The 17,058-nt window shown below is 39.6% G+C and overlaps 1 protein-coding gene across 5 annotated transcripts; it reads right to left on the reverse strand.

Moving 5' to 3' along the window:
* Window positions 1-6,810: 6,810 nt before the first annotated feature.
* ppp1r10 (protein phosphatase 1, regulatory subunit 10) lies at window positions 6,811-17,058 on the reverse strand. Of its 5 annotated transcripts, XM_026300130.1 has the most exons (20): window positions 16,978-17,058; window positions 16,536-16,820; window positions 15,238-15,288; window positions 13,207-13,315; window positions 13,001-13,087; window positions 12,268-12,403; window positions 12,132-12,183; window positions 11,957-12,046; window positions 11,739-11,867; window positions 11,538-11,643; window positions 11,308-11,411; window positions 11,037-11,164; window positions 10,517-10,673; window positions 10,199-10,342; window positions 9,872-10,118; window positions 9,598-9,673; window positions 9,266-9,484; window positions 8,966-9,089; window positions 8,477-8,851; window positions 6,811-8,178 (listed from the first exon to the last, which is right to left on the reverse strand). In XM_026300130.1, the coding sequence occupies exons 4-20, from the start codon at window positions 13,311-13,313 to the stop codon at window positions 8,018-8,020; spliced, it is 2,442 nt and encodes an 813-aa protein (XP_026155915.1). In that variant the 5' UTR covers window positions 13,314-13,315; window positions 15,238-15,288; window positions 16,536-16,820; window positions 16,978-17,058; the 3' UTR covers window positions 6,811-8,017. The 5 variants fall into 5 exon arrangements, with proteins under 5 accessions (XP_026155915.1, XP_026155912.1, XP_026155913.1 ...); XM_026300127.1 differs by lacking the exon at window positions 15,238-15,288; XM_026300128.1 differs by having other exon boundaries at window positions 15,238-16,820.

Raw genomic sequence — 17,058 nt, forward strand, 5'->3', positions numbered from 1 at the left:
TAACGGAATAATGCATTAATTTCTTTAGTTTATTATACTAATAATCAATATTATAAACGAATTAGTTGATGCACTTTGGACACTGATCTGTTGTATTCATTTTTGGGCTACACTGTGAGAAGGGATGTTTGGTTCGGATCCAAGGACAAGTCAGCATAAAACTGAGAAACGAGATCAGAGGCTGGATGATGACTGGGCTTTATGTGATTGGCTCAAGTCACAAAGGCGCAGCTGAATGCGTCTTTCCTGCAAAGGCAACATGTTCATGAAGTCATGAAGATGAACAGTGAATGATGTTTGATGAGCACTAAAACCAACCTATGATTAATAATTAAAGCATCTAAAATTTAAATGACATGATCGAATTCAGATTAGAAAATGTTGTGTGTTTTCTTTCTGAGCTTTATCTTGAAACATCGCAACAGTATCCTGTCCTGCAGCAGGGAGCTCAGTGTGCCCGTCTGCTATCAAAGGCAGCTTTGTTCCTGGCAACCGAACTGTCTCCCTGTGCCTCCTAGTCCTTCTACACTTCACTCACCCTCCTTACTTTCTTCGCTGTCCTGCTACTGTGTCCTCTCCTGACCGGCATGCTATATATTCTTTTGTTGTTTTGTTTGTTTGCCTGCATGTGTGTTTTATACATCTAACTAGAACTGCCCAATTACACACAGAATAATGTAAAATATATGGGCAAAGAAAAATAGATAGCACAGATAGTAGATTCTGGCTTCAAACTTCAGGTGACCCAGGGCCTCTCAATGTGGAGTTTAGCCTATATATTTTCGCCATGTACTCCAGCTTCCTTCCACAGTCCAAACAAATGCAGATTGGGGTTGGATTAATTGGTGACTCTAAATTTCAATTTGAAATATTGTATTTAGGATGAATATAATAGAATATATGTAACAGGGTGATATAAATGTAATAAGGGAATAAATAAAGATATAAATACAGATACTGATGGGAACATATTGTCCATCAGGAGAGAGAGTCTGTGGTTTCATATGGCAGAAAGAAGAAAAATAACACTCTGGCGTTAGGCATATCAATGTCTGAACTATAACACCTTAAAGCTTTAGTGACAAGCTACAGCCCTTACCGACAAAAATGATTCTGGGACCCTTTGAGCTTTAGTGTTTTTAAAGGCCTAAAATCTATTCTCCAAATGAACTAGAGATCGGTTTTACCTATTGCTAAGATGCCAAAGTGTTATTTTTCTTTGCCTACAGTATGAAACACAGGATGATGCTGTGTGTGTTTGCTTGTAACCAGGATGTGGGAGCAGTTTAGTGCTGAGGTGTCCTTAAATCGCCACTCTTTCTGTACCGGCTTTCAGTCCATTCCTTCCTTTATGTCACTGTGTGTTGTCACAGCACCATGATCAATATTTGAACTAAAAGGCAGGGTTAAAGGCCACTCCTATTAACACTTCACATTCACCGGCTAAACTCAGCCCTGCCCTGATATCACGGATCTGCCAGTGACTCTTTACACACACACACACACACACACACACACACACACACACACACACACACACACACACACACACACATGCACACACACACACACACTTGGTTTGCAAATAGTTGGTTTAAAGTGAAGCAAAAAACAGGGGCTCTTGAACTCTGCTGAAACAACGCTGAACAATACTAACACATAATTTTTTCTAAATAACATAAAATAAACAAATTATTATTAATAATAAAAATAATAATAAGAAAAAGAGGAAATAAAATAATTAACACACCTTTTACTGTTTCACCCTATATCACTTAATTTAATTTCAATTTCAATTTAATTTGTATAGCGCCATTTATAGTTAGTTTACTCTTTTCAATCTTTAATTTATGTGCTTGTTATGTAATAATCTGTTTCTTTGTGCAAAAATGAAAAGATGATGCAGCCAGTAGGACCGATAATGAGCATTAGTAATTCAGGTAAGACATCAACACAGGTCTTATTTTATAAGACTTTCATATGTCTTTGAAAGTCAGTAGCAATACTTATTTGTCTGGAATTAATTGTGTGGTAATTTCCCTTTTCTTTGGATTGTTAAAAGTAGAGATAGCCATGGACTTTTGATTATGATTATGATTATTATTTCTGTATAAAACAGAGCACCAGAAAAGCCCCCCAAAATTATATAGACAAATTTTAAAAAATCCATTGCTATGTTATAGGTTAACATGCTCTGTACAGGCAAATCATTAATGCAGATTAGTAAAAATTACTATGGCTTGTCAGAGATTTATGAAAGAAGCCCTATATAAGATCATATTTTTATGCAGACTAAATATGCAGACTATATGTATAAATAACTATTTAATAAATATGGGCAGCACGGTGGTTGAGTGGTTGGCACTGTTGCCTCACAGCAAAAAAGGTTCCTGTAAACCCAGCAGGTTTGTGTGGAAGGCTGTAAAGGAAGTGGCGTTCCACAAATTTAGAGAAATTTTATCTAGCCTGGAAAAACAGTCTATTAAACATATAAAAAAGCTCGAATCTTCTACTACAGTAGCTCTTGAGTTATCTGTAAGACCTCAGTTATGTTTAGACTGCTTCTCTCCCATAGATCTCTCTGAATTTGTTGCTTCATCGAAATCATCAACGTGTCTCTTAGAGCCCATCCCAACTAGACTGCTTAAAAACACCCTGCCATTAACTCATCTTTATTTGACTCGATTCAGAACACATCATAGTACAGAAACAGCACTGTTAAAAGTCACCAACAATCTTCTCTTAGCCTCAGATAATGGATTTCTATACTTGTCCTGCTAGACTTTAGTGCTGCATTTGACACTATCAACCACAGCATCTTATTACAGAGAGTGGAGCATGTGACTGGTATCAGAGGAACAGCATTAAAATGGTTCCAATCCTATTTATCGGACAGATTCCAGTTTGTTCATGTTCATGATGAACCGTCCATGCAAACAAAAGTTAGTTCCACAAGGTTCTGTGCCGATTTGGTTCACTTTATACATGCTTCCTTTAGGCAACGTTATTAGGAAGCACTCTATTAATTACCACTGCTATGCAGATGACACTCAGCCTTATCCATCTATGAAACCTGATAACACAAACCAGTTAGCCAGTCTTCAGGTGTGTCTAAAAAGACCTGGATGACCAGTAACTTTCTACTTTTAAATTCAGAGAAAACAGAAGTTACTGTATTTGGGCCTAAAATTATAGATACTTTAGATGGCATAGCCCTGGCCTCTAGCACTACTGTGAAAAACCTTGAAGTTATTTTTGACCAGGAAATATGTATGTACATTCATACATAAAACAAATCTCTAGAACCACCTTCTTTCACTTATGCAATATTGCCAAAATTGGGAACATCCTATCTCAAAATGATGCAGAAAAACTACTTCATGCATTTGTTACTTCAAGGCTAGATTATTGATGACTATTATTGATGATTGGAGAGGGGAAAACCTATAAAGAGGTGCAAAAAATTATAGGCTGTTCAGCTAAAATGATCTCCAATGCCTTAAAATGGAGGGCAAAACCAGAGAGACATGGAAGAAAATGGAAGACAACCATCAAAATGGAAAGAATAACCAGAACGGCAAAGGCTCAGCCAATGATCAGCTTCAGGATGATCAAAGGCAGTCTGGAGTTACCTGTAAGTACTGTGACAGTTAGAAGATGTCTGTGTGAAGCTAATCTATTTTCAAGAATTCCTTGCAAAGTCCCTCTGTTAAAAAAAAGGCATGTGCGGAAGAGGTGACAATTTGCCAAAGAACACATCAACTGGCCTAAAGAGAAATGGAGGAACATTTTGTGGACTGATGAGAGTAAAGTTGTTCTTTTTGGGTCCAAGGGCCATAGACAGTTTGTGAGACGACCACCAAACTCTGAATTCAAGCCACAGTACACAGTGAAGACAGTGAAGCATGGTGGTGCAAGCATCATGATATGGGCATGTTTCTCCTACTATGGTGTTGGGCCTATTTATCGCATACCAGGGCTCATGGATCAGTTTGCATATGTCAAAATACTTGAAGAGGTCATGTTGCCTTATGCTGAAGAGGACATGCCCTTGAAATGGTTGTTTCAACAAGACAATGACCCCAAACACACTAGTAAACGAGCAAAGTCTTGGTTCCAAACCATCAAAATTAATGTTATGGAGTGGCCAGCCCAATCCCCGGACCTTAATCCAATCGAGAACTTGTGGGGTGATATCAAAAATGCTGTTTCTGAAGCAAAACCAAGAAATGTAAATGAATTGTGGAATGTTGTTAAAAAATCATGGAGTGGAATTACAGCTGAAAGGTGCCACAAGTTGGTTGACTCCATGCCACACAGATGTGAAGCAGTTATAAAAAACTGTGGTCATACAACTACAGTGGGTACGGAAAGTATTCAGACCCCTTAAAATTTTAAATTTTTGTGTCATTTGCCAAAATCAAAAAAGTTCATTTTATTTCTCTTTAATGTACACTCAGCACCCCATCTTGACAGAAAAAAACAAATGTAGAAATTTTTGCAAATTTATTAAAAAAGAAAAACTGAAATATCACATGGTCATAAGTATTCAGACCCTGTGCTCAGTATTGAGTAGAAGCACCCTTTTGAGCTAGTACAGCCATGAGTCTTCTTGGGAATGATGCAACAAGTTTTTCACACCTGGATTTGGGGATCCTCTGCCATTCTTCCTTGCAGATCCTCTCCAGTTCTGTCAGGCTGGATGGTGAACGTTGGTGAACAGCCATTTTCAGGTCTCTCCAGAGATGCTCAATTGGGTTTAGGTCAGGGCTCTGGCTGGGCCAGTCAAGAACGGTCACAGAGTTGTTCCGAAGTCACTCCTTTGTTATTTCAGCTGTGTGCTTAGGGTCATTGTCCTGTTGAAAGATGAACCTTCGGCCCAGTCTGAGGTCCTGAGCACTCTGGAAGAGGTTTTCTTCCAGGATATCTCTGTACTTGGCCGCATTCATCTGTCCTTCAATTGCAACCAGTCGTCCTGTCCCTGCAGCTGAAAAACACCCCCACAACATAATGCTCCCACCACCATGTTTCACTGTAGGGATTGTATTGGGCACCTGATTGCCTGGTTTTCTCCACACATACCGCTTAGAATTAACGCCAAAAAGTTCAATCTTGGTCTCATCAGACCAGAGAATCTTATTTCTCATAGTCTGGGAGTCCTCATGTGTTTTTTGGCAAACTCTATGCGAGCTTTCATGTGTCTTGCACTGAGGGGAGGCTTCCGTCGGGCCACTCTGCCATAAAGCCCTGACTGGTGGAGGGCTGCAGTGATAGTTGTCTTTGTGGAACTTTCTCCCATCTCCCTACTGCATCTCTGGAGCTCAGCCACAGTGATCTTTGGGTTCTTCTTTACCTCTCTCACCTAAGCTTTTCTCCCACGATTGCTCAGTTTGGCTGGACGGCCAGGTCTAGGAAGAGTTCAGGTCATCCCAAACTTTTTCCATTTGAGGATTATGGAGGCCACTGTGCTCTTAGGAACCTTGAGTGCTGCAGAAATTCTTTTGTAACCTTGGCCAGATCTGTGCCTTTGCCACAATTCTGTCTCTGAGCTCCTTGGGCAGTTCCTTCAACCTCATGATTCTCATTTGCTCTGACATGCACTGTGAGCTGTAAGGTCTTATATAGACAGGTGTGTGCCTTTCCTAATCAAGTCCAATCAGTTTAATTAAACACAGCTGGACTCCAATGAAGGAGCAGAACCATCTCAAGGAGGATCAGAAGAAATGGACAGCATGTGAGTTAAATATGAGTGTCACTGCAAAGGGTGTGAATACTTATGACCATGTGATATTTCAGTTTTTCTTTTTTAATAAATTTGCAAAAATTTCTACATTACTGGTTTTTTCTGTCAAGATGGGGTGCTGAGTGTACATTAGTGAGAAATAAAATTAACTTTTTTGATTTTGGCAAATGGATGCAATGACACAAAGAGTGAAAAATTTAAAGGGGTCTGAATACTTTATGTACCCACTGTAAATATTAGTTGAGTGATTCACAGGATTGCTAAATCCTAGAAACAAAAACATTTTTACAAAATAGTTTTGAGTTTGTACAGTCAACGGCAGACACTGCTATTTTTTTTAACACACCCCTTTCACCTAATTGCCCAATTGCACAGCCTTAAGAGCGTGCATATCATGAATGCTGGGTCTTGTTTGTTTTCTGAGAATCTACTGCACCTACTGGTAACTTGTTTGCCATGTAGCAATAAAAAAATATACTAAAAACCTGGATTATTCTGGTTAGTCACATTGTACTGCTATTATTTTGAACAATACTGTATTATCCCAATAGAGCACTTTATTCTCAGAGTGGAGGTCTACTTGTGGTTCCCAGAGTTTCCAAAAGTAGACTGGGAGGCAGAGCCTTAGCTATCAAGCTCCTCTCCTGGTCCTGGAGCTGTATATTGCTGATGTGCAGTTACTGGCCGCACCAACCTGCAGTGTCTGTTGTTTATTGTTGCTGTTTTTCTCTCTCCTCTATCCACTCACCCCAACCGGTCAAGGACGATGGCCGCACAAACTGTGCCCAGTTCTGCTGGAGGTTTTTTCTTCCGTCAAAGGGAGTTTTTCCTCTCCACTGTCACTGTCAGTGCTTGCTCACAAGGGATTTGTTGGGTTTTTTGTTTTTTGTAAAGTCCATTGAGATGATTATAGTGTAATTTGGCGCTACACGAATAAAACTGAATTGAATTGAATTGAATGTACAGTATGCATTACACATTGTACAGATCTTCACATTATGTCCAATTCCCTGTATTTGTTCGTTTAATCCAACAGCAGAGCCACTTTCAAAGAAAACATAGCAGCATTTATATTTTGACATTTATTCAATACACTTTGTACAAAAGAATTCAACTGAAAATATAACAGTGTATTCTGTATTCATACAAACACATGAATACAAATATTTTATAGTCACAAAAAACTGAACCCATCTTAAAAAGGGCCAACATTGACAAGATTATATAAAAAAATAGGGTGGGGGGGGGGGCAACAAAAAAAGCATTACATTCTTATAGTCCCACAAGAGACGTAAAGGTTATTGTTTTCACAGAAAACACCCAACCTAGCTGAGCCATAGAGTGGTTCATCATTAATTTGACTTGTTAACACTGATGATTCAAACCCCTCCTAGATGGGAGAACAAAACACAGGTAGTAGCTCTGGGAGTAGACAATAGAGTAGAAGGGAGAAGTAGATGCTATTTAAACAGAACCATAGCAGGTTTGACAGTCATGATTGTCACATCACAGCCTGACATATGACAACATATACTGCTGTTGGCTCTTCACAGTCTCAATACCTGCTAGAAAGAAGAAAGCAAGGCCTTCCTCATCAGCTCAGCAGACTTCAATTCTAATTTTCTACCAAGATTGGATGAAATAAAGCAGTTTGGTTCTTTTTCAAGTCCAGTTTTCCATAAATCATAGCTGTGGCTAAATTCTGTTGGACTTTATAAAGTGCTTTCTACATTTTTGTCTCATATTTAACAATCATGTAAGTAGAGAAAAAAATCTGACTTTACAAACCAGACTAAACAAATAAAACTAGATATGAATATGTGAAAGCAATATCACATGGAGGTACTAGGGTACAATAACCACAATAGGAAGATAATTCAGTTGTGTGAAAAGCTTTCTGCAAAACAGGAGACCTCCATTTGGTCCTTGTCCTTTGGACCTTGTTAATGTTATGGGAGGTGGCAGAGCAGATAGGCAGCTAGCTGCAGCAACTCAGACATAGTGGTCAAGTGTTTCAGTCTCATGGTTTAAAATGATCACATTAAAACACAGTAGCATTAGTGATCATAGTACAGCTTTGAGTCTCTCAGTTACTCTCTTCTCTATGTTCTCTCTCAGGACAGTCAGCTCTCATGACACTTGTGAGTGTAGGACAGAATGACCCTCCTCTTTCTGTGCTGCTTTAAACAAAAGGGTTGGAACCATATGATGGCTTTATCGCCCCTTCCACCGGCCTCTAGTTCACAGTTCTACCCGGATTGGGACCATTGCCACCTAATGTCCATGCTGTGGGTGCTGGTTGTGTTGGCTGTTAGCTGGGTGGTTGGGCGGCAGTGGTGGTCCGTTTACGCCAGGGTGGTAGAAAGCACAGTTGCTCTCATACCTGCAGCTTCCTTTCATCATAAAGTGACGACACACAGGACGCTTGGACATGTCTGACAAGAGAAAACAACAGCCTTACAATCACACCACATAGGAACATACCCAGCTTTTGAAAGAACGGTGTTAATAAATACTAGTGACTGTAACTAATTCAGTAAAAATGAATAAATAATACAGACGGTAAAAAACCCATTTATCTCAATGCTGTTCTATTGTTTCTTAGGTCAAGAATGAACCATCAAGCAAGTATTGTGTGAAAAAGAAAGTGAAAGCAAAGTGGTGAGTAGGACATCACTCTGTTGTAGACTGAGACATTATTTGAGAATAATGAGAGCTCTGTGTCTCACATACCATTCATGCTATTGTGTCCTCCTCTGGGCCCTCCTCGTCCTCGACCCCTGAAACCTGGCTCTCCTCCTCTGCCTCGGCCTCCTCGGTGAAAGTGACCCCCTCTGTGGGGCCCTCCTCTCATGGAGTCATCTCCCCAGTAGTTGCCATTATCGCCTCGGCCCTGGCCAGGAGGCGGTCCCATCATGCGAGGGCCTCCACCAGCATTAAAAGGTGGTCCGTGGTTATGAGGGGGTGGGGGGTGGCTAAATCGGGGTCCACCGGGCGGGTTGTTGGGTGGGTAGCCACCATTCATGGGCATCTGCATGTGCATGTTCATGTTGGTCATATTGTTCATATTGTTCATGCCTGGACCGTGGCCCAGTAAACCCTGATTGACTAGACAGAGAGAAAAACTGGTTAAAAACAGTGAGTAGCAGAAGGATCTGCAAAGGTGGACATTTTGCTATGATAGCAGGAGGATCTAAGACTGGAATAAGAGGCTTACTTTACCTGGTGGAGGGCCACCCTGGGTCTGGTTTTGGGTCTGCTGCAGGGAGCCCAGGAGCTGTTTAATCTTATCCGAGAAGTCAGGCTGCTTGATCAAATCTTCAGTAGACTGGTTACCAGAAGCACCCTTATGACAAACAGTTATTAGCTACACATCTAAAATTCATTTTCACAAACTACCACAGATATACTTTACACACAATACTGTAATTTTATGAAAATCTAAACATGACAAACAATAACATAACAAAACAACAATTACCCTCTCCTGCTAACTATTTAATTATGCTATGATAAATTTACCATGATGGATGAGAGCAGCTCCTGTACATTGACAGTGGGAGCCACAGGGTTGTTGACGGTGGCTGTAGCTTGCGGACTGCGGGAACTATTACTCAGGTTGACCATGAGATTGGCCAGTACGGGAGGCAGCTTGGGATTGTCATTCGGGGCTGTGGTGGTGCCTTGCTGTGATGTGGTGTCCATGGGCTCAACATAACTATCATCCAACATGGACGAGTCCTTCAGGGCAAACACACAACAGGTAAGGTACTACACGCTTGTTTACAGAATGTGCTTAACAAAAGACAAAGAACTGAAGAGAAGAGACTTGTGTGTTTTTTGGATGTACAAACCTCATCCAGAGGGATGAGACGGGGAGGCATGGGTTCATAAGGCTCAGGGTCTGGCTCATGTGGACTGTCAGGTACACTATTGATAATGAAGAATGGCAGACCATAAACACACACTGCATACTAACCTCTAACAATGAAATTCAATCTAGATATATAGAAAGGGTCAAATATTCTGATTTTTCATTGACAGTCTTTATTTTGGCATTTATAGCCCATATTTCCTGTTAAACACACTTAAAATTTAAAAAAAGAAATTTTTTACCCAGTGTCCTACCTCTCTTTGCTAAGGAAGATCTCCTGCAGGATGCCCATCTCACGATCTCTCTGGGTGAGTTTCTCTGTGCTGTTGGCCCCAGGGGAGACCAAGCTCCCAGCTAGTGTCAGGGGCCTCGGGGGTGTCCAAGGAACCCTCTCTTCCATAGTGTCATGGGAGAGCCGACGAGCCATCTCAAACGTCTGCCTGTCCATCATCAACTCTCGTTTGGCGGCCTCACCAAAGTCCTTGATCTTGTTGACATTTACTGTGAATTAAATGTAATAATATCAAAATTATTAAATACTCAACATAGACACTTTGGATATTCAGAAAAACATGTCTTACCTCTCTCTGTCTCATCCAGATCAAAGTAGAAGTAGTGTTTGAGCTGCTCCTCCTCAGCCCAGTGAACTGTCTTCTTCTTTTTCCCTTTCTTGGTCAAACTTTCTTCTTCTCCACGTGGTTCTGCCAGGGCATTAGGCTTCTCACCTATAAATAACAACAATGACACAATGAGAAAGAAATATGTTAGGAGAAAGAAAGAATATGCTAGGAGAAAAAGGCTTATTTGCAATGAAGCTAGAAAAATACAATTTAGAATAATGAAGAAAGTCATTAAATTCTCAGTCATTAAACATTAAACACAGAAGGTCTGGACATTACCATTGTCAGAGGCCTCAGGGTCCTCCGAGGGAACAGGGGTCCCAGGCTGCTCTGGCTCTTGGTTTTCATCAGGAGTGGTGAAAGCAGCAGTTTCTGGAGATGATGGTTTAGTAGAAGATGAAGAATACGCAGAGGTTTTACTGTCAAATGGACTCACCTGAGGACAAAAAAGGAACAAGTGAGACAAGTGACAAATTTCAGATGATAAAACAATAAAGATGAGGACTGCTAAAAGTTTCTAATTCTTGGAATCGAATTAACATTAACATCAATAGTAGTGGTACATTATGCTTGGTTAATTTTAGCCAATTAGATTTATTCTGGAGATCTGAAGCAAAAAAAAACAAAACTCTAATAATAAATAATTAATTCAGTATACAATCATAATGACACATAAATATATAAATAGAATAATATATAACAAATATACATTTTTGAAAATGAATAAAATATATATTTTATGAAGCACTTGGACTGACAGTGGCTATAATATATATTTAAAAATCTACTCGATCAGTACCTTGTTAGAGGTGGGGGAGACAGCCTTGGTACTAGCTGTAGTACCACTACCAGGTTTCTTCTTTTTGATCTTGATCCCAGGAACTGGGGCAGAGTTCAAAGCAGCCCCAAACCCCGGAGACTCCATGGCTGAAATGAAATTTCACAAAAGACCGGTAAACACGATGGCTGCTACATCAATATACTATACTATCAATATACTACATTATTTAAAAATAATATCATTTTAAAATTAGTTGTGAAGAAAAAATGTGATGTATGTTTTAACTCACGTTGTGCTGGAATGATCTTGACTTTGATCTCTTTAGCAGAGTTAGAAGGGGTATTCAGAGGTTTGTATTTTTTCTCCTGATGAGGAGCATCAGATGGACCAGAGCTGATGACAGAAAATTAATATGGAAGTACTAATGTGAGACACTTGAAGGAAACAATAAGCCAGCTGCATGAATACATCACAAGATGGTGCTGTGCTCACAGAGCTACAGGTAACAAGGTACATTACCTGGGCCTCTTGAGAACCGGAGGCTTGATGTTGTACTTGTCACCCAATTGTGGGGCTGAAGGTGCTTTTTTAGAAGGTGCCAGGCTAGGAGTGTCCATCTCTAGTCCTACACAATACAAAACACACAGGTTATTTAATACAGAACTTTAAATATCTAACATTTAGGGTGAACTACAACACTACTCAAAATATAATGATTACCTATGGAGCGAATCTTTGTGTGACTGGGAGCATGAGCTTTAGGTTTCTCCTTCTTCTTCTCCTGATCTCCACTTTTTTCCTTCACATCTCGTACTGGTACCCTACTCTCCTCTTTCTTCTTTTTCTTATCTAGAATATAAATATAGTGTGTTACAAACTCGTAGGAAGAGAAGAAGTTAAGAAAAACACATTTAAAAAGGGAAATGATCAGTCTGTACCAGCAGGAGAATTACTGCTGCTTGAGACACTCTGGGAGCGGATTGTTGCCATCCAGCCATCTACAAGCACAGAAGCCAACTTCCTCAGTTCTACAAAAGAAGGAAAAGAAAATCAGTGGGATACACACTGCTGTATTTATAAAAGACTATTAAAGAGATGTGCAAGTAAACTGACCTTCAGTCTCTGCACTCTTGCTCAATTGCTTCACCAGCTTGGCTGTATTGTTCTGGGAGAGTATAAAAGCAGGTTTAATTTCTGCAGCTTTCAGTATAAGGTACTGGAAGTTTATTCTGGTGGATACACAAAGTACCTGTTTGAGATGATCCACTTTAAGAGGCAACTTCTGTAGTGTGAGTAGGATGAGCTGCAGCAGAGGGGAGTTGTTGGTGGTTTTGGAGTAGGTGAGCCAGGAGTTGAGCAGCCTGTAGCCACCAACTCTGATAAACCTGGATGAAGAAGGGAACAACTAATTTATGATGGAGGTGGCCTTCAATGACAAACTGAGGTAGTCACTAATTACCAAGTAAGTACCAGTTATTCAGAGTACCATAACTGTTTGCATCCAGAGTAGCAAACGTATTGATTTGCTTAAACAACAGGGTTGGTGCTTTTTTTAAAATTGTAAGTATTGTCAATAATTTTTTTTAAATTGTAAGTATTGTCAATAAATGGATCTAAACAAAAACCTGCACCTTTTGATAATTTCTGTCTTTAGTTGATTCATCCACCACAGACACTACACCCACAGATCATGTGTCTTCATGGTAATGGAGGAACATGTCATCCAGTGGGGTAGTGGGGATAACTTATGTGCTTAATATTGTATTAATTGTTAATAGTTCTATCAACAGTCCTCTATGGCATAGAGGAATAAGATAGTGTTTCCCCTATTGTGTATTTTTATTCAAGCTTAAACCCTCCAGTAATTCTTCAGAATTGCATGCAAAAGTGCAAAATGTGTTTTGAGTCCTCAGTTTGTTATATTGAATGGAATAAAGGTCATAACCCACAATTCTAGTATACAAAGGTGAAGTAGGACCTACCGGTTGAGAACATCATGGGATTTTGTCTGAAGGAGGATGTTCAGGTACATGCATCTGCTGACCATCTTGGTAGAAGCTTTCATAAGGCTACAATGAAAAAGAGCAATGATGTTGAAATACCACCTACTGCGAGTGTAATGAAACAAATGTTAAAACATTAACAGTTACGGAATACAGATACATTACATGTAATTTCAGTTCCTCACCTGAACACCTTTGGGACTCCCTCCAGGCTTCGGAGCTCTCCATCCTTTCCTAGTAGACACTCCACACCTTTCAAAATCTCTCTGGGGTCCACTGGTCCCCCTGCCATATCTGAAATACACACCTCAAATCATCAATACACATACCAACAAGACAGAGGCACATTACTCTTGCTGATGTGTACAGACCATATTTTGTCTGTATTTAAGATGCTGAATTGCTGTTTATTCAAAACTATTTGCCTGTCAAACAGAAAAGGGATCTCCTTACTATAGAATTCCACCCAATCTAACTTTAGGATTTATGAGTTAACACCACAAAGACACATCATTTTCACATAAAAAACACATAAAACTAAAATGTATTACGCAAACAGGGCTACGGCAGTCAGCAGTACTATCGTCATTCATATTCTATTTTGAGTCATCTCAGTTTTACTGGTTCACAATTTGACAACATCAGCCTGTTTGTATCAAGGTTGCGAACTGATGCCAAATTAGAGGAACACCATGAGGTGGCCAGCAAGGTCCCTTTAGATTCGGTGAAGGTTTGAGCAACAGCATAATCATCAAGCTACTAAAGCAGATCTAATTACAAACCAACTAACAAAATAGTGATTCATGAGCAGACCACTCTGACCTACAACCCAGTAGATTTATTTGAATATCACATGAAGACAGAAACAGCTAACTATTATTATCGAGATTGATTTGGCTAATGCAGTCACAATACAAATTACAGACAGCAGCATTCTCCAGCCACACCATACTCTGTTGTTCTGGCAGTCAAACATCCACAGTCCAGTGCACTGCCTCATATTTGAGATATTTGAGGGATGTTTCATGGGGCTAACTTGACACCAGTTCAGTTGGCATAAGGGCAAAACACTGTAGCCTAATTCTCTATTGGACATTTCCTTCCAGGATAGGACATACAGTCTGACATAATGTTCATTTTTGTGTGTGAAGCAACACTGTTTATTCCAGTCCAAGCTATCATTATTATTGAGGGAGCAGCAATGCAAACACAAATCATGTTTGTAACAGTAATGTAAAAAACGTCACATGGTCACTATGAAATTATCTCTTAACCACAGTATTGACCTCTACTATTTACGCATTCAAAATATATACTACCACCACTATTATTTATTTCTACATATGCATTATATGCAAGAAATACAAAATGAGGGGAAAAGTCAAGGTTAGAATAAAAGTAGCCCAAGAGCATTTTTTTGCAAGAAATGTTACTGATAATGATTTATGAACTTTTTAATAGTATGTCTACCACATTCATTCACATTTTTGCAGAAATGCAACTGAACAAGGAAATGTTTAAAATAAATCAATTTCTTGTAAACACCTATCACCACCATTCATCTGGTCAAATGAAAGGTACAGATTATATGCTCCACTAAATTAAAACAGGATTTGCAACTGTATTAAGAATATAATGCTGGGAAATTGTAGAATTAGTTTGCTAAACACTTATCTGTGTGTCCTTGCAAAGTTTATCAGACAGAAGGTTGGACAACAGTGTTAAGGACTGCACTGTCAATTGCTCCAGCCAGTCAGGGCACCTACTGCCACCTACTGGTTAGTTTTTGTTTACACTGTGACACTTTACTCTGTGTAGTTACACAATATAGAAATGCAGGGCAAATTAATACAATTGTTAGTACAGCATCACATTATAGTGATTTGAACTATCACACATTTATCTGACTGAACGAACTCATGGCTGAACGGTGCTTTACTTCAAAAGTCCAATGAGATCGAAATAGCTAAGATTAAGTCAAATGATCTTTGTGGCAGTCTTTACCTTTTATGAAATTTAAAATTCAAGTGATAAAACACCCTAAAATGGTTCACTATACAACCATATACTTGAGCCTTGTAAGCATGCACTTATGTTTTTTTATGGCAATGCATTTAATAATGGAACAGTTTTTTGCCACTTTGTCAATTCATGTTATTCTGGTGGAAATCTATTCACTGGAAATGTCATGACGTGAGGAATCAGTTAGGTCTTACCCGTGTAACTGTTGTAGTAGATGTTTTATATAGTCTCACACCTCCAAAACACTGCAAATAACCAAACTCCTGTAAATGTCACAATTGTTATACATATTCACAAAATCAGTGTTGAACATGGCCCCGGGTCAGTGGATTTGTGCATATTCATACTGTGGTGTTATTACATGTCACTGGCACATCAGGGCAAAACAATCTGACTGCACTCAATGACCAAACTTTCTACATCAAAAATATTTACAATAATGTTTTAACAGTTGCGCAACAACACTTGACTGCGAACACGACACTATAAATTAAGGGCTGAATGAAATGAGCTCGGTTATGTAACAACGGTTCACGCAATCTATAAAAAACTAGCGCTTAACCTATCATAGCTTAAAACAGGCCTGCTGCTGCGGTTAAGCTGCTTGACAAAGGGGAGGAAACTAGAGGCTCACTGCTCATCAAAGCCCTCCCTCCACATTAACCACTTCGACGACGGCAAATCGATGCCTACACAAACACACAATGGCTCTCAAAGCAGAGAACATGCTGGGTGGGAGAAAACAAGGTAACGAGCACCAGATATCTAGCGAACTGTACGCATATGGCAATCTGACGAGGAGATGAACATCAGGCTACACTTGTTCGGCATTTCAGTTTTGTATAAAAAAAATTAAAAAAGGTTCCAAACGTTGCTCTGAGAACACGGCTAGTCCCCGGAGCTGTCCGAAAAGCAAGCCACTAGTCCACCATATTTGCCAATCCCGTCTGTGCTTCGAAAGACCACTTCGCTCGAATCATCCCGCAATCTTTATCCACAGATTGTCGAGTACATGATGCGGGTTTTCTGGAAGTCCCTGCGCTATAATTATCAACATTTTCATCACAATTCACCGTCAGATATCCACAATCGTCAAACTAATGCAATCTTTATGTATAGATTGCGGTGAGTGTTCGTTCCGTGGAGCAGCCCCTACAAAGTCTTGGCAGGCAAAAAGTCCCGACTTCATAATCTGAAATTTGCTTCCTATGTCTACGGCAATCTTTATGAATAGATTGCTTATGGTTATTTGGCGAATTCACTGATTAATTTTATTTGCACAAGTTGCCCATTCCGTCTCACACACAAAGAAACGGAGCCTTGCGCTTCCGTGCACTTTCCTGTGTGAGCTCATACTATTGTCTATATTCAAATTGTTTGCCAAGAACCACACTAATTTACGGTGCATGCTAGCCAGGCTAGCCTATTATCTACGAGTATTTTCATTTTATGAATCTCGATTCAATTTTAACTTCAAAAAGAATCAACTTACTATTGAAACTATAGATCCTCAGCGTCTCGGGTATATAATATGCTTTTCAGGTACTTATATCTATTGTTTCATAAATTTTATATCGTCAAAGTTCATGGTTTTAATATTAACTGAAAGACTTCTTATGGGTGGGGCTGTGATAGCTACAGGCTAGCCTTTCCTTCAGGAACAAAGTGGAGGCAAAAATAGTAATCAAATGTCCATTACTTGAAGAAAAAAATATGAATTTGAGAAGAGTTGTTCAAGGTCCTCGATGACTCAGTCTTCGGCAAAGCAAATTCATACCTGGAAAACACACACAAAAAACACACTTAAATTCTGACAGGTTTCGTTGCTTTTCGTCGGTATTAAAGAGTTTTGTTGGCTTCTGTACACATTCTCTACAAATTTCGCACACAAATCCTGGGAACTATAGCTCTGTTGAATCTCTAACTGCACTTACCTTTGACCACATCCAGGAATGAGCTCGAGGAGGTGGGACTTCCCATTTATACTCAGTGACGTTTTTGACGTCATCGAGAGC

This window comes from Mastacembelus armatus, chromosome 11 (genome assembly GCF_900324485.2).
Source record: "Mastacembelus armatus chromosome 11, fMasArm1.2, whole genome shotgun sequence".
NCBI classification, from domain to species: Eukaryota; Metazoa; Chordata; class Actinopteri; order Synbranchiformes; family Mastacembelidae; genus Mastacembelus; species Mastacembelus armatus.

Bases quoted from the DNA above. Each gene is read 5' to 3' on its own strand.
- ppp1r10 (XM_026300127.1), bottom strand. From the start codon at position 13,313: ATGGCAGGGGGACCAGTGGACCCCAGAGAGATTTTGAAAGGTGTGGAG. The intron at 11,412-11,537 runs GTAATGTACCTT...TTCTGTCATCAG, and splicing joins CCGGTTCTCAAGAGGCCCAG to CTCTGGTCCATCTGATGCTC. The intron at 9,674-9,871 runs GTAGGACACTGG...CATTATCAATAG, and splicing joins ATCTTCCTTAGCAAAGAGAG to TGTACCTGACAGTCCACATG.